The sequence below is a fragment of the Manacus candei genome, unplaced genomic scaffold (genome assembly GCF_025592945.1).
Source record: "Manacus candei isolate 608988 ecotype Guabito, Panama unplaced genomic scaffold, ASM2559294v1 h1tg000014l, whole genome shotgun sequence".
NCBI lineage: Eukaryota > Metazoa > Chordata > Aves > Passeriformes > Pipridae > Manacus > Manacus candei.
In genome coordinates, this window is record NW_026138062.1 from 71,126,658 (window position 1) to 71,152,998 (window position 26,341).

The window sequence follows — 26,341 nt, forward strand, 5'->3', positions numbered from 1 at the left end:
TGCATGTCAGTAATATATAATGTTGGTTGCTTACATGTAAATCTGCTGATAGCCAGAGAGGGAAATAGATTAAAAATCAGTCACAACCCCTAAGGAAACCACCCTACCTACTGAAGTCATTCAATAGGAGGAGTCATGAATTGCAGAAGCTTGACAACAGCTTTACTTTCTTCACTTCATTAGTGTCATGCAGTTGTGTTAGAAATCTAGCGTGAGGAAACACTCAGTTTGCCATTTGTCTGTGGATATTACATATTGCTTTTCTCCATTTCCACATGCTGAAACTGTGTTTCTTCATCTGTTTGATATACTGGGTGAAATCAGGTAAGAACCATTAGCTTATTTGCAATCTTGGCTTTAATCAAACATTAAAAAAAATGAATCTTCCTTGATTTAAATTGACCAAAAGAATAAGACTAAACCTTTCGAATTATGCCTAATGGAGCAGAAGATTAGTAAAGAAAATTCTATCACTTTGAAACTGAGAAGTAGGTTTTCATTTTAAAGTAAATAGAACAAAGCCAAAGCCTGGCTGTACTTTGCCCAGTGACACAGTCAGGTATGTGCACTTTGTACAAAGCAGAAACAGTCTTAATATACTAATGTGAGTTAATTGTTTGTTGTTGGTTTGACAGGTGAACAGGTTTTCAAGTTATGTGTTATGCTTTTAAATGGTAAAATTTAGTTACAAAAAAGAGAGTGGACACTTGAGACTTTCCTCTTTTTAACCACAGAAGATACTTAAATTGCTTGCAAGAATATGCAAGAATATTAAAATTATCTATTAACTTAAACTGCATGTGTGACAGCCCAGTGCCTGCATGGATGTTCTGATCGTACAGATACAGTGACTACTCCAACAAGTGTTCTCAAAGGGCACCTGGGTATTCCTTCCAGGAATAAGAGTTTGAAAAGCCTTCCCCAGTGACTCCCCGCTAAAAATTCAAAGTACTAAATATGTAAATCTAGTACTTATCTAATTCCACAGTAAAGATACCATCTTTTCTTTTTTTTCTATTTACTTTTCAAATAACTTCTGTCATTTCTCCACCATAAGTAAATAAATTTCTTCCCGGTGACTTTTGCCAGCTAGTAAATAGGTTTTGTCAGTTAAAATAATTTCCTTGTGATAGATTTCTCACTCCTGTGGACCAGACTGTGTCTAGTTTAATCTCACTGTCATTTCACTGGCTTTAGAAGAAGTAATTTTTGTTTCTACCAACCAAATGATAAAAAAATCAAAATATTTATATGGATATAGAACAATATTTTAGCATGAATCTTTTATGCATTAGATACAAAGGGGTAAATTCTAAGGATCAGTGATTAAACATTTATTTAAGGACAACACTAGGCAAAATTGAAAGAGTTTCATGTTTTACCTTTGAATCCAAGTAGCAAAACTATAATTAAGTGATTGGTTTTTATTTTAGCTTTGTAGATGACATTAGGGTAGCAGAATTTATATTTCAGTTTTATTATCATATATAATTATATGAAAACTAGAGATCAAATGTGACACGTATTAACATCTCATATCATGTCACATGTATGACATTTTACCAGGTTCTTGATTATTTTTTCCATGAAATTCAAGGCCACTGCAGCTGAACAGCTGTCAGTTTCCAAACATCTTTTGGATAAGTTCAAGCAATGAAATTAATTGGCTTCCTGTATCACTAGTTAGTTAATAACCTGTCCAGTAATTTCAGTAAAAGTTACCTACATTTTTCAGTGTCTAAATGAGGAGAACAGTGATCTTTATTTTGAAATATAAGTAATTGCACCTTTTCTCACACCTAATAATTGCACTTATTGTCATAAGGTGATGATAGGCATGAAACTTTCATTTGGTTGATTTGAGGCAGGCAGTTTGAGGCTATTTTTAACACTCTGTAACTTCAGGTCTGCTCTGCTTTTGTGATGTCCAGTCCAGAGGTGACCAGTCCAGTCATTGTAGATACATGGTTTGGCATTAGAGGTGATTGGTCTAGTTCCCTAAATTAGTGTATTAGTGTCTTTAATGTCTTTACTGCACTTTAAGTGCCATAATTCACATTGTTTAGCTTTGCTTAGATCTGAACTATAGTACTGAACACATTTTTCAGATACCTTGTAAGCCACCTGCACTTGCCCTTCACAACTTTATAGACTGGTGCAGGCTCACTGTCCTTCTCAGATGTGGTAGATTTTGTTCTGCCTGCTATGTGTTTGCTGGGAAAAGGAGAAGAGCTGGGAAAAGGAGAAGAGCTAGAACTTGTGACTCAAAAATTCTGAGAAATTCAGGTTACTTTTTAAATTATTTTTTAAGGAACTGAGTAGGTACTATTTCTCTTCTGACTTTTGCTTTTAAAAAGTTGACTTGTTTCAGGAGTATTTTAATGACAGAAGAATTGGGAAAGGTGCCGTCAAGAATCGGATGGACAAAAGCTTTGTGTAAAGTAAAGTAGCCCACTCGAAGCCAAGAGACTGGCCCAAATTTCTTTGGCCAAAAACCGGGTGACACCACAGTGAAGATGAAGAGGCCTTAGAGAAGAACTGTGACAGGAGTCGGTGTTGTGCCAAGACCTGAAGTTGGTTTATCCACACAATGTGACCTCAGCAGTCAAAGGATAATTTGTAAAGGGTTAACTTTTGTTGTTGATCACCAGACAGAGGAAAAATTAAGTCTTTTTAGACTTTCTTGAAAATCTTCATCTTCTTGTAGACTGATCTACAGCTTAAGCTTGTACACCCTAACTATCTGAGTACAGACAGAAATGCTAAATACTGCAGTTTGGCTTGTGCCATTATGTACACTGACCTTAGAGTCTTATTTTTTCAAACTCAGAACAAGATTGTTTGTTTCTTCTTTTCTTGTTTCTTGGTAATGGTGCCCTTATAGTGTTCCAAAACTAGGAAAGGGTTCTGGTTCATCCCCATGTTGTCAGGCAGCTGTTTCTTATTGATAGGTCAAACTATTAAGGTCTAAAGGTTGGCAGCTCATCCACTCTGACCCAAAGAGGAAGAAATAACCACACCAGTCTTCCTGTTTATACAACACACCCGTTGTGAAAAAATTCTGAGAACCTAAATTTGATGGTGAAGTAAATGATCTTATCAACACTGACTAGTAATTTGTATCTATATGGAGAAAATATATTGTTCAGGATTAATTAGAATAATTTTGTATTTGAAGGGTTGAGAGGAGAGTAGTGGTATCTGCAGAGTCATTAGTTAAACTGTGGCTCCTTGTTGTCCAGTGAACTTTTTGTCACCTCATTCCAAACATCCGGAGTGAAGAAAATGGAAGTTCTCCACTTTCAGCAGAAAAATATGAAAAGAGAAGTGAAGAGATGGTATTTCAGCTGTTCTAACTCATCAAATGACTATAACATTTCCATCTTTTTCAGATGAGGAGGAAAAATGTCCTGAATTTACAGATCTTAATATAGGCAATGCTTTGTCTGGAACGGAACTCCGAGTGCAGCTACTCCTGTACACCACAGACAATCCAGACTGTTCTGAGAGACTCATTGAGCACAATGTTACTGCATCTGAGTACCTTAATACAGCCAAAAAAACTGTCTTTGTTATCCACGGCTTCAGACCGACCGGGTCTCCTCCAGCATGGCTAGGTGACATGAAAGAGCTTTTACTGTCTTCAGAGGATATCAATCTCATTATAGTTGATTGGAATCGTGGTGCTACAACTGTGAATTACCTGACTGCAGTTGAAAACTGCAGAAAAGTTGCAGAAATACTGAAGAACTATGTTGACCAGATGCTGGTAAGGCAGAGTGTTGCATCTATTGTGAATAAGTTTCAAGAGAGTAGTTTAGGTGAGAATGGATATTTAAAGTATGTCTAAAAAGAAATCCAGTAAACAATATCAAATGGCATTTCTTTATAGAAATATTTACTGAACTTACATGCAGTTATTACTGCATATCTCTAACTTCACCTGAGTTTTTATTTCTCTTTCATTGAAGTGTGTCTGAGAGTGCATCTGATTTCTTTAGCCAGTTGTAAATTTTAGGCTTTCTAGAGAGAGTGAATGCACCAGTGGGGAGGTGAAGGGAGAGCTATCCAAATAATATGCAGCATTCAAATTTTACAAAGGCTTTGCACTAGTCTTGTTACTATTAATCTAATATAATTAAATTTCATTTAAATGAAAAAGAAAACATTAACAGAGGTAGAAATATTAATTCTAAAATTATATAAACTTTTGACTTTAGAAGGAGTTGCTGAAAACAATAGTTGATGCCAGTGGTCTTAACTGGGCTTTTGATTTTTTGCTTGATCAAATGAATAAAACATTATCATCTTGTTTGTGCTGTTTATCACTTGCTTTCTTCCATTCTCACCACTTCTTTTCTCAGCCATTCTTAGAAATTTTCATCGCAATAAGAAAAGATTCACGTGGAATTTGAGTAAAAAAACCTAACATTTTGAGAAAGACTGAGGTGAAAGAAGAAAAAGCCTATCAGAATCTGTCCTCTGGAGCTAGATAGAGTGATAACAATTTGTAATTATGCCAGTAAATTTATTGATATGGAATTAAAAAAAAAAAAGGACTATAAGAACAGTATCCAATTCAGAGTTGGTTAAAAAGGTGTGTTTTGCAAACTTCTTGATACAACTATTTGTTTAGTTGCTGGTTGTAGATTTGCCAGGCAAAACAATGACAGCATGTGCAAGTCGTCATGACTTTCACACTTACAAGCTATTGGGAGGCCTTTCTTAGTTCATTTTGAGACATATTAATATGTCAGATGCTGTGTGTCATCCCATCATTTTACAGGGATTCCAACAGGTCGGATGATATTGTTTCAGAATTCTTCAGTAGGTTTCGATTTGTTTGTTGTTTTTTTTTTAATACTGCCTGGTTTGTAGAACGGGCTTTTTAAGGCTTCCCAGCAGGTGTGTGTTTGGCACCATCATTCAGCAGTTGTGTGGCGTAAGTATTTGTTAATGGTATTGTGCTTGTAATTTATTTTATTGCAAGGATAAAGTAGGGGAAGGTTTTTTTTACCTAGTTCATAGTTTTGGTTCATCTTTCTTAAATCTGATAAATGTCTTCCTCTTCCCTCCCCTGCTCCCCTTTTAACTAGTGTGACATTTCAGGAGAAATGTGACTCAAGCTTCCTTTTTACATTTTACTAGTTGAAGAATTTCACAATTACTACACTTTAACTAATACAGCATTGCATACTGAAAAGAACTTTGTAATTTCCACTTTTTTTTTTACTGTCAGAAAGTTAGAAATATAACTGAGAGTAGCAACAAAAAGTGAAAACTAAATCGGTCTACTGATTTCTTTTCAGTTAACTCTGTGTGTGATTGTGGCTTTGGTGTTTTTTTCCCATGATAGGTGCATGGAGCTTCTCTTGACTCTATATATATGATTGGAGTCAGTCTTGGGGCTCATGTGGCTGGTTTTGTTGGCCAGAAGTATAATGGCAAACTTGGGAGAATTACAGGTAAGTTTATTTTAATACCAATACACATATTCTATTGTACCTTATATTGCCCATCACATAGATGCTAGCACTGAAATATTGACAAATTAGAACTGACTATTTATTAACATACACGAGGAAAAAAGTATCCCTGGTAGAAGTTCAAGAAATTGTGGAAGTCTGCCTTCAGGACAGAAATTACAGGTTAAATTTTCCAACCTGTTTAGTCTCTCAAATGAAAATTGAGTGCTGCATCTAAATGACACTTAACTTAAATGCTATGCTACGTGAGTTTCTGAATAGTTGTATTCTGGTGGTGAGAGCAGTTATATAGTGCATTTCATTTTTATGAAGTGCATAATAGGTATGGTATTTTCTGGGGAAAATGACAAAATGAATTGTCCTGATTTGATTCCTCATGCTGTTGGCTTATACTAATCCAGATAAATGGGAGATGAGCACAACTAATTAGGAAGAGAGAGAAATTAAGATATGGGTTGATCAGTCTTGTCATAGAAACCTTTGCTTTGCTTAGCAAATTGAACAGAAGAATTGTGCTGGGTTTTATTTTCGTTTTCATGCCAGGAAAATGAAGTCATTGATGAATAATGCTCAAATGTTAGTATTTTATTTATCTGTACAGGAACAGAGGCCAGAATTTATAATGTTAGTGTTGTTTTCATTTAGGTCTTGATCCAGCGGGCCCTTCATTCACTCACGAGCCGCCAGAGGGGAGACTGGATCGTACTGATGCACAGTTTGTTGATGTGATTCATTCAGATACTGATGGTAATGACACAGCCTTAACTTTCCTTTTTCAGCTTGAGGAAAAGCAGGAAAGCAAAAGAGAAGGGATAAGCTTTTTCAATAACAGCCAAAAAGTGCTGCAGAAGTGTATTTTGTGTTATCGGTAACATTCCTTTGCTGTTCTAATGTGTGTGAACACAGAGGCTGTAAGCATGTGATTGTCACTGAATTAATCACTTCTGAGACAGCCAGTCTCAGCTGTATCACGTCAGTATGCTACAGAGCCACTGCTTAAAATTCTAAATCATGTTACTGTAAGGTTAAAATGAAGAACATTGTAAACTCTGCTTTATCCGTGCTTTAATCTGGTTTAATTTTTTCCTCAAAACCATAAGTAAACCTTTCAAACCTACCACACTTGTTGCATCATTTGTGTAGTTTCACATCAGTTTCTTTAATAATATTAAAAATTAAGCATTTTACTACACAAATTTATATGTGAAGCTGCAAAATACCAATTTTTGTAATGTTCCGATTTCGTGAATAAGGATAATGTATGGTAAAAAGGAAGGTAGATCAGATTGAATTAAATCTTACTCATGGAATCTTGCTTACTTTTATAGGACACAGACAAATTTTTCTACTCTGATATACTGCTTATATTAGTGTACTTTGGAATACAATATGCCAAAAATGGAAAATCTTACTCTAAAGAAAATTTCACTGTGAAAGAATTTTGGTTGCTGGAGAGAACATGAATTTCATAAATTTCTTTGTGTAAATAATGTCTCAGCTATAGCTGCTTCTGTTCTTCCTCTTTTGTGGCAGTAGGAATCTTACACAAATTCGTATACATCTGTGTATAGCATTTTTACTTATGTATAATTTTTCTTAAAAAGAAAAAACTCCTCAGATTTAACTCATAATATGACTTTGATTTACAGAAATAAAGAATGGTATAATCACAAAAGTTTTCTTTAAGACCTCCATGTTGTTTTGTAGTGAATGTTATGATAATTAATAGACTTCATAATTCTGTTTATGGTTTTCTGATTCATGATGTTCTTACTTCAGCACTAGGTTTCAAGAAACCTTTAGGAACCATTGATTTCTACGCAAATGGAGGAACGGATCAGCCTGGTTGTCCAAAAACAGTTTTCAGTGGTAAGTAAAAATGTGTTTAATTAATGAGAAGCGCTTGAGGTCAGATCAAAAAAGGTTAAATTGAATTGAATGTACACTGCACATATTGGGAATAGGGGAGCTTTAAGAAAAGATCTTTTGCTGCAGAATTTTGCTCATTTCAAGCTCCATAAATCTTAGGCAAGGTTGCTGCCCATCATTTTTGTTTACTCTTTTTGGATGTGTTTGTTTCTGTATGTGTTTCTTATCGCTAATCTGCACAGTGCTGCTACCAATTAGGCTGGCTGCAAAGGCACAGGGCTTCCCCTTGTGTGTCTGTGAGCATGGGAGAATCCCTTAAGACTCAGCATCATCTTCATCTGTATAGTTCTCATAGTTTGTTTTGTTAGGAGAGGAAGGAATTTATTACCCCAGACAACTAGAGAGAAGAATCCCTCAAGTGTTCCTCATGGTAATTTTTGTGCCAAAACTGCCCATGCTGAATGCAACAAGGCAAATTTTAACTCAGACTTGTGCTTTATAACAAAAAACTCTGTAAGTTTGATAGGATTTAGCAGACTATTTCTTACAAATAAAACCCTGTAGCTTTTCATCTGTGTCTATAATATTCAAAATAGTCCCTAGTTTTTTTTTTCTTGCGTGTGTGCATCCCCTCTATACACTTGGTGTTCAACTAACCAGGGAATAAAAAGCAGGGCTAATTAAGAATGACTTTGGGAAAGGGGATTGCTTAAGTAGGAGAGGTGAGTGGCAACAGCAGCAGTGGATACAGCAGATTCTGGTGGGCTGAGCACCAGTCAGGCTGAGCAGGGAATTGCTGGAGTCAGAGAAACCCAAATAACAGCTAAAAAAGACCTTTCAGGAACTGAACAGGTTCCAGTAGATCTCACAAGCTATGCTAGTGTCGGGACAAGGGGCAATAGTTTCAAACTGAAAGAGAAAAGGTTTAGATTAGACATTAGGAAGAAATTCTTCACCTAGAGGCTGGTAAAGCACTGGCACAGGTTGGCCAGAGAAGTTGCGGATGCCCCATCCCTGCAAGTGTTCAAGGCCAGGTTGGATGGGGCTTGGAGCAACCTAAACTAGTGGAAGGTGTCCCTGCCCAAGGCAGGGAGGTTGGAACGGGGTGATTTTTAAGGTCCCTTCCAACACAAACCATTCTATGATTCTACTTTTCCAACACTTTTTCTTCATTAATAAAAATGATTACATATTCTTTTCTTTTTTTTTTCTTTCCTAAAGGAATTCAGTATTTTAAGTGTGACCATCAAAGAGCTGTTTTCCTCTTCTTATCATCTTTGAAAAGAAAGTGTGACATAATAACATATCCTTGTAATTCTTACTTGGATTACAAGAGAGGAAAATGTGTTGATTGCAATGCTTTCCAGCCGATGTCCTGTCCAGTGCTGGGTAAGTGTTACAATATCTGCTCTGGACTGGGTGAGATTTTTTGGGAAATCCAGACTTGCTCTTCCTGGGGTTATTCCAGTGATCTGTAGGATCATGTAGAGCCTGATCATGTCCAGACCTACCAACAGCTAAAGTAGTTTAAAGTTCATGGCTTTGTCTACTTTATAGTTATGTCTGTTAGGCACAGGTGCTGAATGTTCCTAATCTTTGATCATTATGCTTTCCAGACCGAAATGGGTTCAGAGTGTTTCCCCCTCTCTACAGAGAGATTGCTTCTACTTAGTTCATCACTTCAGGCTTCCAAAGTGTGTTATCATCCCTAGAGTACTTGTGGGTTTTATTTAGGAATAATAATGTTTATAGCAACCTTAGAGATCCTGTGACTCTTCTTTTGGAATCAAGTTTTGATTTGGAAGGGGTTTTAGTTGCTTGCGGTTTTATTGCTCTTAGAGAGGATCTGGGGACAGTTTGAAAAGATCTAGTCTGCAATAATGTGAGCATTTTCTAGTGGACAGGGTTTTCTTAAGAATGAAATTTCAAAAATACTTAATTAGAAGTTAACTTTCAATTTGTACTTTGTCTTTTTTAACATGCTTACACTAGGGTGTGCACCCTACCTTAGTTAGATCAGGTTCAAAGAAGAAACATAAATAGATCTATATATTATTTCATAATAAAACCCAACCAGAACAGGACCTTATAGTAGGGCAGAAAGACTCCAGGACTTTCCCAGCATGGTTATCAGCCATGCCTGATGCACTTACACAGAATACCCAAGCTAGAGGTGGAGAAATATTTCACCAGTCAGCTGACAAATTTGTGTTTGGTTGTTTGGTTTTTTTTAACCACTGTAAAAAAACTATGGAGAAATGGCAAGCAGCCGAATCTGGGAACTGAGAGGAGAAGCAGCAGCCTTCTATTGAAATCTTTCCTGCTTGCTGCCATGCAGTGGCAGCTCTGCAGCCTGGAACTAGCTCTCCTTGTCCAGCTGAGGTAGAAAAATCAAGAGGGAGAGAACACGATCATCCATTCTAGAAACAAGGACTGTTATCAAGCCCCAAACACAATGACCGTAGAACTGTATAAAATTCTTTCTACATTAAATCCATAAGTTTAGGAGGCTTACAGACTATGTAACATTTTATTAAATAATATCTACAGTTATAGACTAAATAGTTTAAAAATATTTACTTCATGATTCAAAAGAGAAGGTAAAGCTGTTCTGTATCTGTTCTCTGCAAATATATGCACTACTTTTTTTGGATTTGTTTTTATAATAGTGCTCTGCAAGCACTATTTTTTGGAATTAGTACTCTAGAATAAATAGATAACTTACAAAATGACAATTTTGGTGATACTACTATATTAGAGGAATGAAATACTTGCATAATACATTCTGTTATACTCCGGCGATTCCCATATTTTCCAGGTCAATTTTCTTTCTCAGAGAATATATAAGAAAACAGAAGCCAAATTTTTCACTTTGGGTGAGATTCTCTTGTGTAATTATATGTGTATCACGATTTTGCTGAATGTCTGAAATGAAATATTTAAACTTTGGATTTCAGGTTATCATGCTGATAGATGGAAAAAATGGTTGATAGCAAATAACTCGCCAACAAAAGCTTATTTTGATACCTCGGACCAAGATCCATTCTGCAGTGAGTGACTGAATACACACATAAAGACTCTTTACAAAAAGTTATGCCTGTTGTTTGTTAGGTGATCTGGAGTGAAAGTGTGTTAGAAGTAGAAAGTCAGTGTTAGCCTCTTCGTAAAATGGTGTAAAAAAGCATTGCTGAAGGAAAACAAATATTCTGGGGTGGGGGTGGTAGAAGAGAGAAAAGAGGGGGAGAAATATTATCAGACATAGAAGGAGGTGCAAGGAACAGAATGAGAAATATTGTAACAACAGCATAAATATAAGGAAAAATCTGCAAAGTCAAGAAGTAAATTATTCTACCAAACCAGCCTGAAAAAAAGAGAGTATTGATTAATTAAATCCTAAGAATTACCTTAGATATTTGGTAACCTGAGGAAATAGAATAAACAAGAGGTCTTAAAAAGAAGTGAAACAGTAAGCCTGAGCAGGACAAGCTTTTCATACAAGGTGAGGGTTGGTCTTTTAAGGAGACATTGTTAAAAAGCAACATGCCAAAAAAAAAAAAAAAAAAAAAAAAAGAAGTTTTAATTGTGTGTACTGTGGGAGCACAGTTACAGTATTTTTGATGGTTACGGAAGTATGGTAGGAGGTCAGGTCAGGTTTCTGAGGGCACAGTGGAGCAGATCATCTTCTGCCCAGGTACCCAGTCTGTTTTCCTGAGGCTGTGGTCCTTCCAGAGCAGGGGGATCTAGGGATGGAGTGTGAGAAAGCGCCCGAGATCCCTCTTCTCTTCCCCAGGCTTCCCCATGACTTTCTCTAGAATCCACACAGAGGTTTTGGCAGGTTGACTTCTCTGAGGGAAGGCTGCTTGGAGGACCTGTCCTGCCAAGCAAGGCATGGGAATGCCTTCAGCTTTTTACCTGCTGATTAGTCAGCTCACCCAACTAACTGGCCACTTTGACCCTACATAAATCTTCTGCCAATGCTGTTCTTCCCCTCTCCCTGAAAATGTACCTCAGCTGTTTTCTGAATATGTCACTTTTGTGGGTAACGCAAGAGTGCTGCTACACTGACAGCTCAAATATCCCCTCCTTGCCAAAACCTGAAGGTGCTAGTTAGGGCTTAATTTTATGTTTTTTCCTTAGGCAGCACAAACTCTTCATGCTAATTTTGGTGACAGCTTTCTGATGAACATCCTGTCCATGCAAGAACTGGAGGAAATAACACACTAATTATACAGAAATCCAAGTAGCCATTTGGTAGAAGCTAATTTCTGTCGATAGCTTTCTTATTCTTCTTTGAACTGGTAGCTTAAAAGTATCATCATCCAGTGGATACTTTTAACAGGGTGATAATAACAACTGTATCTTGTTGAGGTCATTTTTTGACTTTAATGGTTTTCTATTTCTTTTTGCAGTGTACAACTACTTACTGGACATTACTACCTGGAATAAAAGCGTTAGGAGAGGTTTCATTAAAGTTAAAATAACAGACTATGCTGGAAACACAGTAGAATCAGAGATGAATAGGTATGTTGTGCTTTGTCTTTAAAACTATTTTCTCACTTTATAGGACTAATTTTCTGAGTTTCATAAACCTTTTAACTTGTTAACTTGTCAGTTGAAAAAGTATCATGAAGTTGTTAACACCTGACCATGGCACCTTTTCCTGAATATGGCTCAGTGTAAGAGGCAATGCCTCTAATACTGAAATGGTCCTTTCCCAGGTCCTTGCATGGAACTGGTTTGAATCCAGTTCTAGCTGTCCTTGTTCTGAATGCTCGAAGTTGATGCATCTTGCAAGATTTCTGATCTTAGTAGTAACGCTTAGCAACAATGAATATTATTCAGCTAACAAAAATCTGACTAGAAATAATATTTTTCTTTAGTGAAGCTTCAACATTTCAGCAATACAAGAGAGTCAAAATACTAACTGGATTTTACCAAGACATTGAAAAAATATCAAAAATTTCCTTGACCTTTTCTACGAAGACTTTAATAGGCCCAAAACACAAGCTTAGGATTCTTCAGATGACCCTGAAATCTCTTAATAATCCAGAAAGGTAAGTGTTTGTCATGTATTAAAGTTGGGTATCCACTAAACTGCTTGGGATATATCCTCAGGAATGTGCATTTCCCTGTATTGATTGTTTTTTAACTGCATATTCTTAAGTGCATGAATGTTCTTCTCATCCTACTGATGATCAAATTTGTCCTGTGGAAGAGCTGCTCTGTACATTAACATTTAGTGCACAGCACCCCTGTATTTGAGATGTCCCACATGCTGCTCGTCACTGCAGGCTGCTGCTGCTGTCTGCTCACAGCGTGCTCTCAAGGACCAGCCTGACTCACACCTGCATGGTTAACTACTTCTCCATAAGATAAATCCCATTAAGCACTTTTCTGATTTTACTCATGTGTCTGTACACAGCTTTTCACACTCAGGTATGAAGTGGGACTCTTCAGTTACTGAGTGACTGGAACAGGTTTTTTGGTCTTGTTGCTGAAGGTAAAGACCTTCTAAGACCAGAACAGAGTCTATATCTGCTTACACTTAAAATTAAATAATCTGCTTTTTTTTTTTTTTTTGTAATTGAATTAATTATTTCTTGTTTAGAATACTTCATCAATATTACCATATGTTCATTTTTTAAACCTCCAGAGTCACTTGTATAGTAGCACTAGCAATTAAATTTTATATTTGCATCTTGTGAAAATAGCATATTATATGGAATAGGTAAGAAATATCCAGGAGTAGCAAGCTCAAGTACTTTACTTGAGAACTGTTAATTTGTTTTTATAAATGGAAGATTCAAGAAAGTCAGAATTTAAAATAAAAACCTAAAAATGATTATCAAATAAGTAACGTGTGAGAATAATATTACAATACAAGTAAGTCTTAAGTCAGTATATTTTGTTAACTTGAGATATACTATGTAAGGCTTTCTGATGTGGAGTGTGATAATAATCTAGTAGGAATTGGGTATTGATACATCATAAAAGTTATAAAACCTTGTTATATTAATCTGTTTTATATTTATGGAGAAAGGGGAGGAGATGGATGGGAGAGCCTTAGGAAGAAACAAAACACTCAGTAATCAAAATAGTACCCCAGAATGTACATATACTTGAGTTTATTAACTTGTTGAAGGTCATAAGTCTAAAGCTCTCAGTGCACTGGCATGATTTTATTTAAAAGCATTTGGTGATGAGAGATAGTCCAAGTTCTAAATCACATTTCAATTTTACTTCTCAGCCTGATGGTGATAAATCAGACGATATATTTCATGTAAGTCTGTCAGCATTTGGGAGTTTTCAGATAGTGATCTAGCAAATAAGAAAGGTTTTCAGGGAACAGCCCTCATTGGGTTTGAGTTTTCATTCCTGTTAGTCTGCCTTTTGTTAGTTTAAAAGTAAAATGCACTTGATATGCTTTAATACAGGATCCACTTAAGTCCTACACATGGAGCTTCATCAGACTGCAGTCATATCGACATGTTAGATACTTTTAGATAGCAATGAAAAACAAGGCATTGAATCAGAATGTGAAGGGAATTTAAATGCAGATGTTACAACACTATTGGTTGGCATAATTACATAATTGCTCATTGTAATTATAATTACCTGTATTTACCTTAGTTTCATATAATTACAACAATTACTTGAATACAGGATGATCAACTAGAAATTACATTGAAAATATTTAAATTATTCTAAAGAAAGTAATAGGTAAAAACCAGGGGACAAGTACAGGGATAAAAGACAATAGGATTCTCTGCCTCCCCAGATCTGGGTTAATAGCAAACTATGGGAGTTTGGGGAATATCACTGACAATTGTCAGTTTGTCTGCTAGGCTGACTATCCACTATCCACACAGATGGTGTGTGAATTTGGAAGTGCTAAAAGATACATATAATTTTCAGACTCTTCTGGATTCTGAGATAAATCATTTCTGCTCTGCCATGAAACCAGAAAGCTTTGCTAACTTGTGCATGTTCAGATGTCAGCTATACCAAAGAGCTTATGATCCTGTCAGTCAATTCAAACTCAATTGATGGGGAAGGTGAATGTCTCAAAGATGCTTAGCCCAGACACCTTTGGGTTTTTTAACAAAAGCAAGAACAGTGATAATAAAAAAGACCTTATTAGTACGTCTTTTTAAGAAGAGAGTGTGTAATGCCCATGTGTTTTAGTAGACAGCAGAGAAGGCACATGGGGTGAGGGATTATGAAAGCCTCACCTAACAAAAACATTATTAATGTTTTGCTCCCTGCTCAAGGCTGCTCTCCTATAAGGCATTCTTGGTACTCAATAACCACAAGCTGAGATAGACTGCACTTCAAATGAGATACAATATGTTGGAAATCATATGCTTTTATTTCTATAATTCATTATTATGGTTTGTCTAGGTATTTTGTCCCCTGTGGCTAGATAAAAATAATACTACAAAAATAATATAATAGTAAACCATTAAATTTAAATCAAAGCGAGTTGTGGATAAAGGACTGGGTGAAATTCTATTTCACTGTATGCTACATCCCAGGCTGAGGTTGGGTATTGTGTGGTATAACCACATCTGTGAGTTCAGAGCAACAGAGAAGATAATTTTAAATAAAATAAGTATCATAGCTTGTATGCCCTTAGAGATGCCATCAGAGGATGTAGCAGTCGCTTGTTCAAACCACCTCTCACAGTTCATCTATAGCAGTGCATGAAGGGCAGAAATGTGACCTGCCTCTGCCCTAAAAGGCATTGCATCTATTTTGACCTCAAAAAGTGATATTTTGTGTATCCGTGATTCCCTTTGTGACCTCTTTATATGTTTGTGTAGTATTATGCAGTTCTGAGTTTTCTAGGTGTTTAGAAGACAAATGACTCTCTTGCATTGAACTTTCTCACACATGCTGTCATTGTAAGGGAAAAAGAAAATATTGTGATGTAGTTTTCTACTTTCCTCTGTGAAATGGAAGCAGAGACACTTTCCTACCTAGGGAACTTAAAATAAATTATTCAGGCCCAGAGTTAACAGGAATTGTGCAGATTTTGTGCCATGGTGCTAAAGAGTTATTCTGGATGCAGATTAATAGCTGTAATGGATGAAATGCTGCATATTCATACTTAAGACTAGTGTGATACACTTCTTACTCCTGCCACTTTGCACCATCCAGCTGACGTATGGTAGTTTTTCACAGTCTGGCAAAACTACTCTAGGGATGCATAAAATAGAGTGTAAACTCAGACAAGAAGACACTTCTTGTTCTGAGTATCATCTCTGAGAGCTTGTAAACACTGGAGGTTTAATAATTCATACACAGGAACATTTTTCTGTTAATGTTAACTTTTTTTGTTGTGCAATTTTTTTTTTCTTTTTCTACTTTTGTAGGTTGCAGCTGTGCAGATACGATTTTGTACTGATGGAGAACACTGAACTGACCTTCAAACCTATCCCTTGCTCTGAGAAGGGTACATGAAGAGAGAGCTACTGCTAACTTAATTTTTCTTACAGCAGTGACATTTTGATGCTTCCTCAGGATAAAGACTGCCATGAGAAAGAAAATGAGATAAGCTAGATTTATTTTCAAGTCTACCTGGTAATATGCATTAGGCTGAAATTAATTGAGAAGTTTGGACATGTATGTGTTTGGGAAATTATTCGAATAAAATAAATGTATCATGGTGGAGAACGTACAATGGTCTGTTCATCATTGTTTGTTAGCAGTGAAGCAACTACTGAATTAAATATGAATTATCTGCATAATCCTGGCACGTTATTTGTCTTATGTATATTTAATTATTTATTATTTGTAATGGCTTTTACATGGAGACATAATTATCTGTCTACTAAGTGAATTTAATGTACTGCACATGTGATCTATAGATCTAATACACATCAGTTTTGCTGTGCTGTGTTCATTGGATAAACGAATCCACATTTTCTCATTATATAATGTCTCAGTGTGAGAACTGCAACAATAATATTTGTGAGCACATATGTAAATTTGGTATTTAAATCAGTTGTCTTTATGCCCATTGTAGATGAATGTTAGTGCAACATTCAGCTTTATGTTTTTTATGAAAGCTATGGACAGGGCAGAGTTGTTTGAGATATGAAGTAATTCTAAAGTCTGTTTTGAATAGAATAACTTAAAGGTGAAATAAATGTATTTTAATTCTGTTGCTGGTTGGGCCTCTTGGAGTTAGAGGTGCTGCTCAGGTTGAGATTGATGACAGCTTTTCACCTACTGGTGAACAGGACTAAACGCTACATAAAGATTTTCTCCTTCAGTTCAGAAAAATGTTTTCCAGTCCCAGATTGCCTTTCCTGATGGAACTGATTTAAGAACAGAAAACTGTATTTTTCTTCTGTAAGGTTGTTGTATTTAACACTGGTTTCTCATGTAAAGGAATGACACTATCCTTTTCCTTTCTTTCCCATGACCCTGCTGTCCCTGCTCTTGACAGCAACACTTGGTTGAACATTTTAAACAATTTCATCTGAACGTCAATGGAAGGGGATGTCCAAAACCTCTTGTAGCAGTTGGATTTTTAGGCTTTCCTTGACAACCGAGATCAAACCCAAGGAAGTATTCCATTCTATCCCTTTACGTAAACAGAGGTACAAATACGAGGAGAGGAGGGATTGATGCTCTCTTCTCTTCTGGGGCAGTCTGGAGCCAACAGGTTCCCTGCGGCCAGCTCTGCTCGTGTGGGAGTGAGGCCTGGTCAGGGCTGGTCAGGGCTGTCGTTTCTCTTTCTGATCCGGGAAGCAGTCTGGTGGCGTGGCGTGAGTCTGTCTTCTTGAGGGAAGTATTGAGAGTTCATTTTGCTAGTTCTTTGTTTTCCTAGTTCCAGGGTTTTGATTGTACATATCCATTTTGGTTTTGTCCCTTTTCCTTTCCCCTTCCTTTTTTTTTTTTTTGCAGGAGCTGTTTGGGGTTCTCGTGTTTATATGTACGTAGTATTTTAACTGTATATAACTGTGATATATGTAAATACATATATATATATATAGGTATAATTCGACTGGGTTTAGTTTCTTTCGGCTTCTATAGTTTTTTTTTTTTATTGTGCCTAAAGGGGGAGGGAGGGAAAAAGCTTTCACTGCGTTTTGGAGACTTGGTGGGAAGCCAGCTCCAAACTTGATCACCTCTGAATTGTAAGTTTTATTGGAAGTCACCAGGTGGGTTATAAGGGAGCTGGAAGATAGTGTCCTGAGGAAGGGAAAGCAAGTTTTCTCTGCAAGAGGAAGCTCCAGCATTCTGGTCAGCACAGGCAAAGCTCTGAACCAGCTACTGCATGTGCTCTTACTTGTCTAGACAGAAGAAAAAAAGAACAGAAGCATGGACAGACATGCTCATGGACTGACTTTCTTAAAAGAATATTTATTCTATAGAGATGGTAATTGTATTACAACAGGTTTTCTCAGGTGGTATCTTACTCAGCTTTATCATTTTATTGTATACGTCTTTGTTCCTTTTCTCTGAGAGAGTCATTAGGAGATACACAGGAAGAGATGTTTCTGTCTGCTTGTATGCATGTATACAAGGGGAGGGGTGGTTTTTTATTTTATTTCTCCCGCTTTCCGTTTTTTTTGAAACTGCTTTTACTCTGCTTGTTTCATTCTGCAAGTTTTTGTCAAGCCTTACTCTTGTTAACTCTAGTTTTCCCTTAACAGGTCTCTGAGCCTCCTTTCTTTTATCATCTTGCCTCTAAATACCTATTTCTTATGTCCCTTTAAAAAAGGCAGAGACCTCAGACTAAATTTCAAGTGTCTGGAACTAGAATCTTTCAATGTGTGGCATAAATGTTCAGGCATAGAAATGTATCAGATGTGCCCTTAAGTTTCCCTTTGAGGTTGCTTTCTACAAATTCTCTAAAGTTTTATATTTTTATATGTTTATTTTATATATATATATAAAAATATATGTATATTTTATATATATATATATATATATGTATATTTTAATATTTTATATTCTTGGGTTTTTTTCATTGATTTTATGTCCTGAAATAATGAAATGCAGAAGTATGAATGTGTTTTTTGACAATAACCTTTTTATTTTGGTTGATATATTCAATTGCAAGGTAATATATGGAAAAAATTCATGAAATTGTATTAGTTCTAAATTGGCAACATAGAGGGTAGATACACTGCTCTTTCCAGTAATGGAACTGAGTGCTTGCTTGTTACTGCAGCCATTATTGATGTGTCAAATAAGTGGGGTTTTTCCCCTATTTTGTGGATTGTTTACCCATACAAGCTTGATTTTCAACAGCTTACTCTATTTAAAGACAGACACAAATAAAAGTCTACCTCCTGAGGTTGGCATTTGCACTATAAACTATATCCTTTGCCGTTTATTTGCTTCCGAGTTTGGGATGGAGCTCTGGTAATGCAGCCCTTGGAAAGGAGAATTTGCACTAATATTTGCTTTTGGGCAATGGTTACATATGGTTTATTAATGTAATATAATAAAACACGACCCAGCAGCTCAGATGGCAAGCAGCCAAATCGTTAATTTAAAGGAAAATGCCCCCTTTATATACCCTTGGAGAGGGCATGTGACCCACCTGAGCAATGACAGTAGAACACACACTGTCCATCCGTGTCAGTATGCTGGCTGGGGACTCCAAGACCCAGAATGCATCCCCCTGCATGCCTGGGACATGTCCTCTACAGTGGTAACTTATACACACCAGACTACTCAGCCCCTGCATCCTTTATGTAACCACACTGGCAAAATGGTGCCTACACAAGCACTCAGGATATACTGAGTTGTGGGGTTGAGTATGAAAATGTGCAGAACTGAGGACTGAGATACCTTCCTAGAATTTTCTGTTACAAATGGGAGGAAAATGTGTGAGGTAAGGTGCTGTTGAAAAGTTACAGGGAGGCATACAGACGTGACTAAGTGTTGCTCAGTGGTGCAGTATGAAGAAAATAATAAATATTTTCCCACATTTGAAACATCCTATGAAAAAGGAAGGACAGGAATAGTGATTTTTTGCCTTGATTTTGCCAAGCTTTGGGTAAAAAGGAAAGAAGCAGTGGGGTTGTAGTGGAGGTTCCAATAAACAACATGAGGTAGAAAGAAACTTTCCTTTTCTAATTTCCAATTTTAGTTGGTAATTTCCATTTCGTAAGAGGGACTGTTCCAGGCAGTGCATTTCCAGCACATAATTGCACTTCTCAAGGGGCTAAGCACTTGGACTGTAGCCTTGTGTCTCCCAGCACCAACAAAATGGGCTGTAATTGTTCAGAAATGCAGTGCTTTCTATGGCTCAGTGCCACATGCTACTTTGTACTAATTGTGTCAGCTCCCTCAGACTCAGCAGAAGATGCCACAGTCAAGCAGAAAATTAAGTCAGTCAGAAAATGAAAATCTTCCAGGGAGTTCCCTGTTCTAAAGCAAGTGGTGATGGCGGTTCAGTGGATCAAACTTCTGCATCAGAGCTGAAGAGATGCTGGACTCAGTGCAGTTCTCTTTGTGCCTTTGCTGCCAGAGTACAAAATACCCACTAGCATTTTTTCACTGGGGAAATTCAGAATGGGTTGAAAACCCCAAATCAATTTCCTTTAAAAAAATCTTAAATGGAGAAATAGGTAATTTCAGACTAGCTGCCCCAATTGCCCCAATTTTCTCTTGTTTCAGTATTTGGCAATAAGACCTGGCCTGCTGGGTGGCCTGGTGACGCCACTGGGCTTTGGTTTTCTCACCTGTAAAATGTAAAATTTCCCAGTCAGGAAACACTTCCCAATTTGTAGTGATAAATTTTGTTGACATTATTTTAAAAATTTGCTTGCATCTAGTTTGTTAAACAGCAAGGAACAATCTCTGTACAAATGAAAAAGGATACACCCCGTGAGTAAATGTAGACTACCATCGTATTGTAGTAATAACAAAGGGATCTCATTAGTATTTACTTATAGTAATGAACTCTGAGTTGTTTCCATCAAATGCAACAAGCTTGAGAGATTTAATGCTGTATTTATATTTAGTGTTTTGTCACAGGAAGATTAAATTGTTAAGTGACAGGTTTATAAAACTCATATAAACTTGTTTTTCCTGTGTTTGTGTTAGATCTGATCAGTATTTGATGAATTCATCTTTTCTTTCAACTACTCCATTTTGAATGACATGACAGCAAGGATATGTCCAGAAACTCATTAAGCACTAGGAGTCACTGGAGCAAGCAGGAGCCTACTTAGATAAAAGACAATGTATATAATACAGGAGATGTTCACTCTCTTAATTCACAATAGGTTGAAATGGTCTAGATTAAAGATATGTAGGACAAGACCATTTGCTAGTTTAATTCGGGATGGCTTTATTGATTTCAGTGATGCCATATGCAGTTAAGGCTGTGGTTTATGATCTCTGCCTCGGATAAGGATTGATTTCACATTGGAATTACCTATTTGTATAAGGTGAAGTGCAGATACATGATGGTGGAATTAATGGCTAAGTTTATATGCAGCTAAGTGGAAAGCAACTTAATAAGGAAATGCTGAAAGAAGGTCAAGTATCTTTTTAGGAGGAAAAAAGTACTGAAAAACATCTGCTTTTTTATGCAACTTTTGTAAATAAAGTTATAGGTTGCTTCAAAAGGAGTATTTCAGGGTTGTTAATAATCACATGAGGCAATAATGTCCAGAGGGAAAGTGATAGGCCAGTACAGTGCAGCTTGTATGAATGAGGAAGGAAGGATTCAGACATAGGGACCTAAAAAAGTGTTAAAATAAGTCCAGAGCCAGCTTCTGCATTTGACAGCTGCCACTGAAAGCACTCAGTGGGTACATCAACTTATTTTTTCGCTATGAAGTTTCCAGGGTTTCTTCTGAGCATATTCAGAATGGGACTAAGACTTACTGGGATAGAGAAAGTACAGGCTATCCCAGCAACGGGTATCCCAGCAAGGACTGATGGGAGAGGGACTCCTGGGTGACTGGCCTTACTGTAGGGGCTGTTAATATACTTTTAATATTAAATGGTGAATGTGTAAAATGGGCTAACTCTTAAAGTCTGTGTTCAGTTGTTCTAAATTGTGGCTGAACTGTCTATCCTTTCTCACAAGACAAGAAGCAGCCTGCATGCCTGGGGCCACAGAGCTCCAGCATTTGCTGTAGCTGCCAAGGAGGCTCTGCATTGTGGCATCAAAATCCAGTTTTAGTCTCATCCCTTGCATCCTTCTGTGTACTGTAGGGGTGCAGGAGAGAAACACTGATTAAGAGCCTTTTGACCTAAAAAGATGTCCCTTTATAACCTTTTAGAGAAGCTCAGCTCCTAGGTCCTCGACTTGCTGTGGCTTTCAGTGCAGCTGGAGACAGAGGTTGAGGCCATCAGGAAGCATGGCCCAGGAGGAAAGAATTGGTAGCCTTAACCATTGATGTGAGACTGGATTACTCATCATATGTTCTAGCTTTAGCAAGTCCTTGGACCCACTCTTCTGGTCCCGCTGCCTGACTCTCCAATACTGCATTAGGTGTGCATTAGGTGTGCTCCTGAAAAGCATCTTTCAATTTAATTTCATTTGAAAGCAACCCAATCTGCACTCTCTAAGACCACTCTGCAATGTGAACTAGGATGTGGTGAGTCAGGATGGTCCTGATTCAAACAAAAAGGCTTATGCAGGCTCTGCCAAGGTGTGGTGGATAAAGGTGTCCATATAGTGGGTATATCTGAAAAATGGGAAGATGACACCTGTTTAAAATGTGGAAGTGTGACACCTGTGGCAGTTAATATTCCTGCTAGATCTTAGAATACCAGACATTCACTTGCTTACTGGTTGACTGTTTGAGTATGGAGAGGTGGTGATTTTTATCATGTTTATCAACAATATGCAGTTTAGGCATTAATTGCATGGTGTATTTAACCTATGTTTCTTATATCATTTGGAATATGAGTGTAAGAAAAAGGGATAATGGTCCTACGAATACAATGTACAGAGAAACAAAGGATAAACTATAAATGAAGATTAGAAAAATGTGTTAAGATTTTAGAAGAAATTAAAAAGTTGTCAGAAGAGGGCAGCCTTTTCACATAAACTATAAACCAACAACAAGACAGAAAATATCTGAAATTATTCCTTTCACTATAGTTAAGCATGCCAGTACGGGGTTAACCTTGTTAAGGAAACTGGAACATGCACAGAACTTGATCTCTTTTGTGCTACCTTCAAAGGATGGATGCCTGGCTTTGTAGTAGTATTTTTTTTCCTGTTATGTTCAGACAATAGAGTTAGAAATGATTGTAACGTGAGTCAACAAAGGGAAATGCAATCATCCTTCTTTTTATTTTTATTTATAGTTAAAGAGAAATGAACTTGAGGTATTAAGGGCACAAGACACTTGCTTAAATATTGCAGAGGTAAGACAATTTTTAGATTAGGAATGAACAAAGAACTAGAAAATTAAATGAAAGATACTCTATTAATGTATTCTTAATCATATCAATCTGTCTCAGTATTTATTCAAATACAATATGTAGTTATGAAGACTGTTTCAAATAGTGAAATTTATGTCATAAACAGTTGGCAAACTACACTGGTTTCCTACAGAACTTATTGCAGTCAGACTCAGTTACAACTAGTCTGTAACTATTCCAGTGAATTTAACACTGCAGTGGAAAATGCACTGCTAAAATTTGAATGAACATAATTTTTGAACTGATAAAGAGATTCTGAAGTTGTGTTTGGTTTAATTTCTGATTCCTGAAAGGGAGGAGTAACCCTGTGGCTCTGCCTCTTTGCGGGAAATTAGCCTGTAGTAGGAGCAGGAGCTCCAGAGGTGAGGGCAGGGGAGGCCAACTATCTAGAGTGGGAATTTGGGTCTTGGCACAGGGCTGAGTGAGGACTCAACTTCAGTGAATGAAGTTTTTAGACCTTGATTCAGTAAAGCACTTAAACACCAGGTGATTTAAGTGATTGGTTAAGATGCAAATTCAGTAAGCACTGTAACAGAAGCCTACCTAATTGCAGTCTCGAGCAATTAAGTGGTTTTTTACTCAGAGATTAAAGATTATTTTAACACTCAAAAACATCATAAAATATTTAGTTTGTGTATAATATCCATATTATGCCATTGTTCCAAGCAAGAAACAAATACATGGCATAAGGAAGGAGCAAAGGGTGTCTAAAGGCTCTGCTGATCTTTTCCCTCCCATCCATTTACTCCATGCTTGTAGATGCTTTTAGTCTGTGGTTTCCAACCTTCAGGCAAATCTAAGGGAAGGCAGAGAGTCAATCATAGCATGGCATACTGCTCAACATGAGGTGCATGCACTGTCACATACTGGATGCCAAGACATACCTCCGCTCTTATAAAATATAGCAAGACATATTTACTGAATGCAGAGGAGATGGGGGCTTAGGGTTTTTTTCTATTAAAAACAATTCTTTTACTCTAAAGCACTTCATTTCCAGCTGATTTTCCTTAAAGGAACAGAGGGCTATATAAAAGGTATCAGGAACTGTGCTTACGGTTTGGAGGTGTAGCGGTACATGTAACGCATATTATCATATTTTAAGAGAGCTGCATTTTGGATATTTCCCAATGTTTTGACTAGCAAAACACATGGGATCCTGATAGGTCCACATTATTGAAGAGGTACATATAAATTGGAAATTTTCCAGAAACAGCATGACTCTGTCTATCTGTTAAGATGTTTCCTTCTGGGCCTTGTTGGAGGTTGCAGACTTGTCTGTGTGTATGCATGTGTGGTGGGTTGACCCCCACTGGAAGTCAGGTGCCCACCAAAGCTACTCTGTCACTTCCCTCCTCAACTGGGCAGGGAAGAGAAAATAAAATGAAAGGCTCATGGGTTGAGATAAGGGCAGGGAGAGATCACTCACCAGTTATTGTCACAGGTAAAACAGACTTGACTTGGGGAAATTATTTGAATTTATTACCAATCAAATCAGAGTACAGGAATGAGAAATAAACCCAAATCCTATAACCCTTCCCTCCCTTCTTTCTAGGCTTAACTTCACTCTCAAATTCTCTGCTTCCTGCCACACAGTAGGACAGGGGAAAAGGGAACAGGGGCTGTGGTCAGTTAATCACACTTGGTCTCTGCCACTCCTTCCTCCACAGGGGGAGAACTCACACTCTTCCCCTGGTCCAGTGTGGGGTCTCTCCCATGGGAGGCAGTCCTCCATGAACTTTTCCAATGTGAGTCCTTCCCACAGGCTGCAGTTCTTCACAAATTACTCCAGAGTGGGTCCTCTACAGAGTACTAAGTCCTGCCAACAAACCTGCTCTATTGTTGACTCCTCTTTCCACGTGGCCACTGGTCCTGCCAGGAGTCTACTCCAGTGTGAGCTTCCTACAGGGTCACAGACTTCCTTCAGGCATCCACCTGCTCTAGTGTGGAGTCCTCCACGGGCTGCAGGTGGATCTCTGCTCCACCATGGACCTCCATGGGCTGCAGGGTCACAGCTGCCTCATGGTGGGCTGCACCACAGGCTGTAGGGGAATCTGCTCCACCACTTGGAGCACCTCCTTCCACTCCTTATTCACTGACCTTGGTGTCTCCAGGGCTGTTTCTCTCACATGTTCTCTCTTCTCTCACTGGCTGCAATTACACAGGGTGTGTCCGCTCACACCCTGCCTTCTTAAATAATGTTATTCCTGAAGCTCTCCTGCTGTCACTGACAGGCCTGGCCGACGCCAGCGGTGGGTCCATCTTGGAGCTCGCTAGCATAGGCTCTGTCAGACATGGGGGGAGCTTCTGGCAGCTTCTCCCAAAAGCCAACCCTGTAGCCTCCCTGCTATCTAAACCATGTGCCGCATAGACAGAGAAATAAAGAAAAATGTGGGAAATTTTTCAGAAGGAGATACAGGCAAAATAAGGACAAAAAAGAGATCTGGGATGTGCTCAGAGTGTATGTTTAAAGTCAAGAGTCCTTCTCCCCAGACAAGCAAGCCTGCAACCTTTGGCTCTCTGGTGCATTTGGTGGGCCAGCCTGGGTACTCCATGGCAGCAAGAGTTTTGTGTCCTGGCCTCTTTGCTCTGGGAGGAATCTTCGTCCGTACGCCATTTGGGCAGTGGGACTGGCAGCTGGAGCTGTATAAAGCAAGGAGCCCTTCTCCCCAGCCAAGCAAGCCTGCAACCTTTGGCTCTCTGGTGCAAATGGTGGGCCAGACTGGGTACTCCTTGGCAGCAAGAGCTTTCTGTCCGGGCCCCTTTGCTCTGGGAGGAATCTTCGTCCGTACGCCATTTGGGCAGTGGCACTGGTAGTTGGAGATGTATAAAATCAAGAGCCCTTCTCCCCAGCCAAGCAAGCCTGCAACCTTTGACTCTCTGGTGCATTTGGGGGGCCAGCCTAAATACTCAATGGGAGCAAGAGTTTTCTGTCCCGGCCCGTTTGCTCTGGGAGGAATCTTCGTCCGTACGCCATTTGGGCAGTGGGACTGGTTGTTGGAGCTGTATAAAATCAAGAGCCCTTATCCCCAGCCAAGCAAGCCTGCAACCTTTGACTCGTGGGTGGATTTGGTGTGCCAGCCTGGGTACTCCATGGCAGCAAGAGCTTTCTGTCCTGGCCCCTTTGCTTGGGGAGGAATCTTCGTCCGTTCGCCATTTGGGCAGTGGGAATGGCAGTTGGAGCTGTATAAAATCAAGAGCCCTTCTCCCCAGCCAAGTAAGCCTGTAACCCTTGACTCGTGGGTGGATTTTGTGGGCCAGCCTGGGTACTCCATATGCAGCAAGAGCTTTCTATCCTGGCCCATTTGCGTGGGGAGGAATCTTTGTCCGTACGCCATTTGGGCAGTGGGACTGGCAGCTGGAGCTGTATAAAGCCAAAAGCCCTTCTCCCCAGCCAAGCAAGCCTGCAACCTTTGGCTCTTGGGTGCATTTGGTGGGCCAGCCTGGGTACTCCAGCGGCAGCAAGAGCATTCTGTCCTGGTCCCATTGCTCGGGGAGTTATCTTCGTCCGTAGGTCATTTGGGCAGTGGGACTGGCAGCTGGAGCTCCATAAAGCAAGTCGCCCTTCTCTC

At 38.4% G+C, this 26,341-nt stretch overlaps 1 protein-coding gene across 1 annotated transcript; it reads left to right on the plus strand.

The window, feature by feature from the left end:
- The first annotated feature begins 239 nt into the window (after positions 1 to 239).
- Positions 240 to 16,460, plus strand: LIPI (lipase I). The gene is made up of 10 exons (XM_051779611.1): positions 240 to 324; positions 3,393 to 3,769; positions 5,357 to 5,465; positions 6,132 to 6,233; positions 7,266 to 7,355; positions 8,577 to 8,744; positions 10,313 to 10,405; positions 11,765 to 11,876; positions 12,236 to 12,409; positions 15,731 to 16,460. The coding sequence occupies exons 1-10, from the start codon at positions 276 to 278 to the stop codon at positions 15,816 to 15,818; spliced, it is 1,362 nt and encodes a 453-aa protein (XP_051635571.1). The 5' UTR covers positions 240 to 275; the 3' UTR covers positions 15,819 to 16,460.
- Positions 16,461 to 26,341: the final 9,881 nt, after the last annotated feature.

Bases quoted from the DNA above. Each gene is read 5' to 3' on its own strand.
- LIPI (XM_051779611.1), top strand. From the start codon at position 276: ATGCTGAAACTGTGTTTCTTCATCTGTTTGATATACTGGGTGAAATCA. The intron at 5,466-6,131 runs GTAAGTTTATTT...GTTTTCATTTAG, and splicing joins CAAACTTGGGAGAATTACAG to GTCTTGATCCAGCGGGCCCT. The intron at 12,410-15,730 runs GTAAGTGTTTGT...CTACTTTTGTAG, and splicing joins TCTCTTAATAATCCAGAAAG to GTTGCAGCTGTGCAGATACG.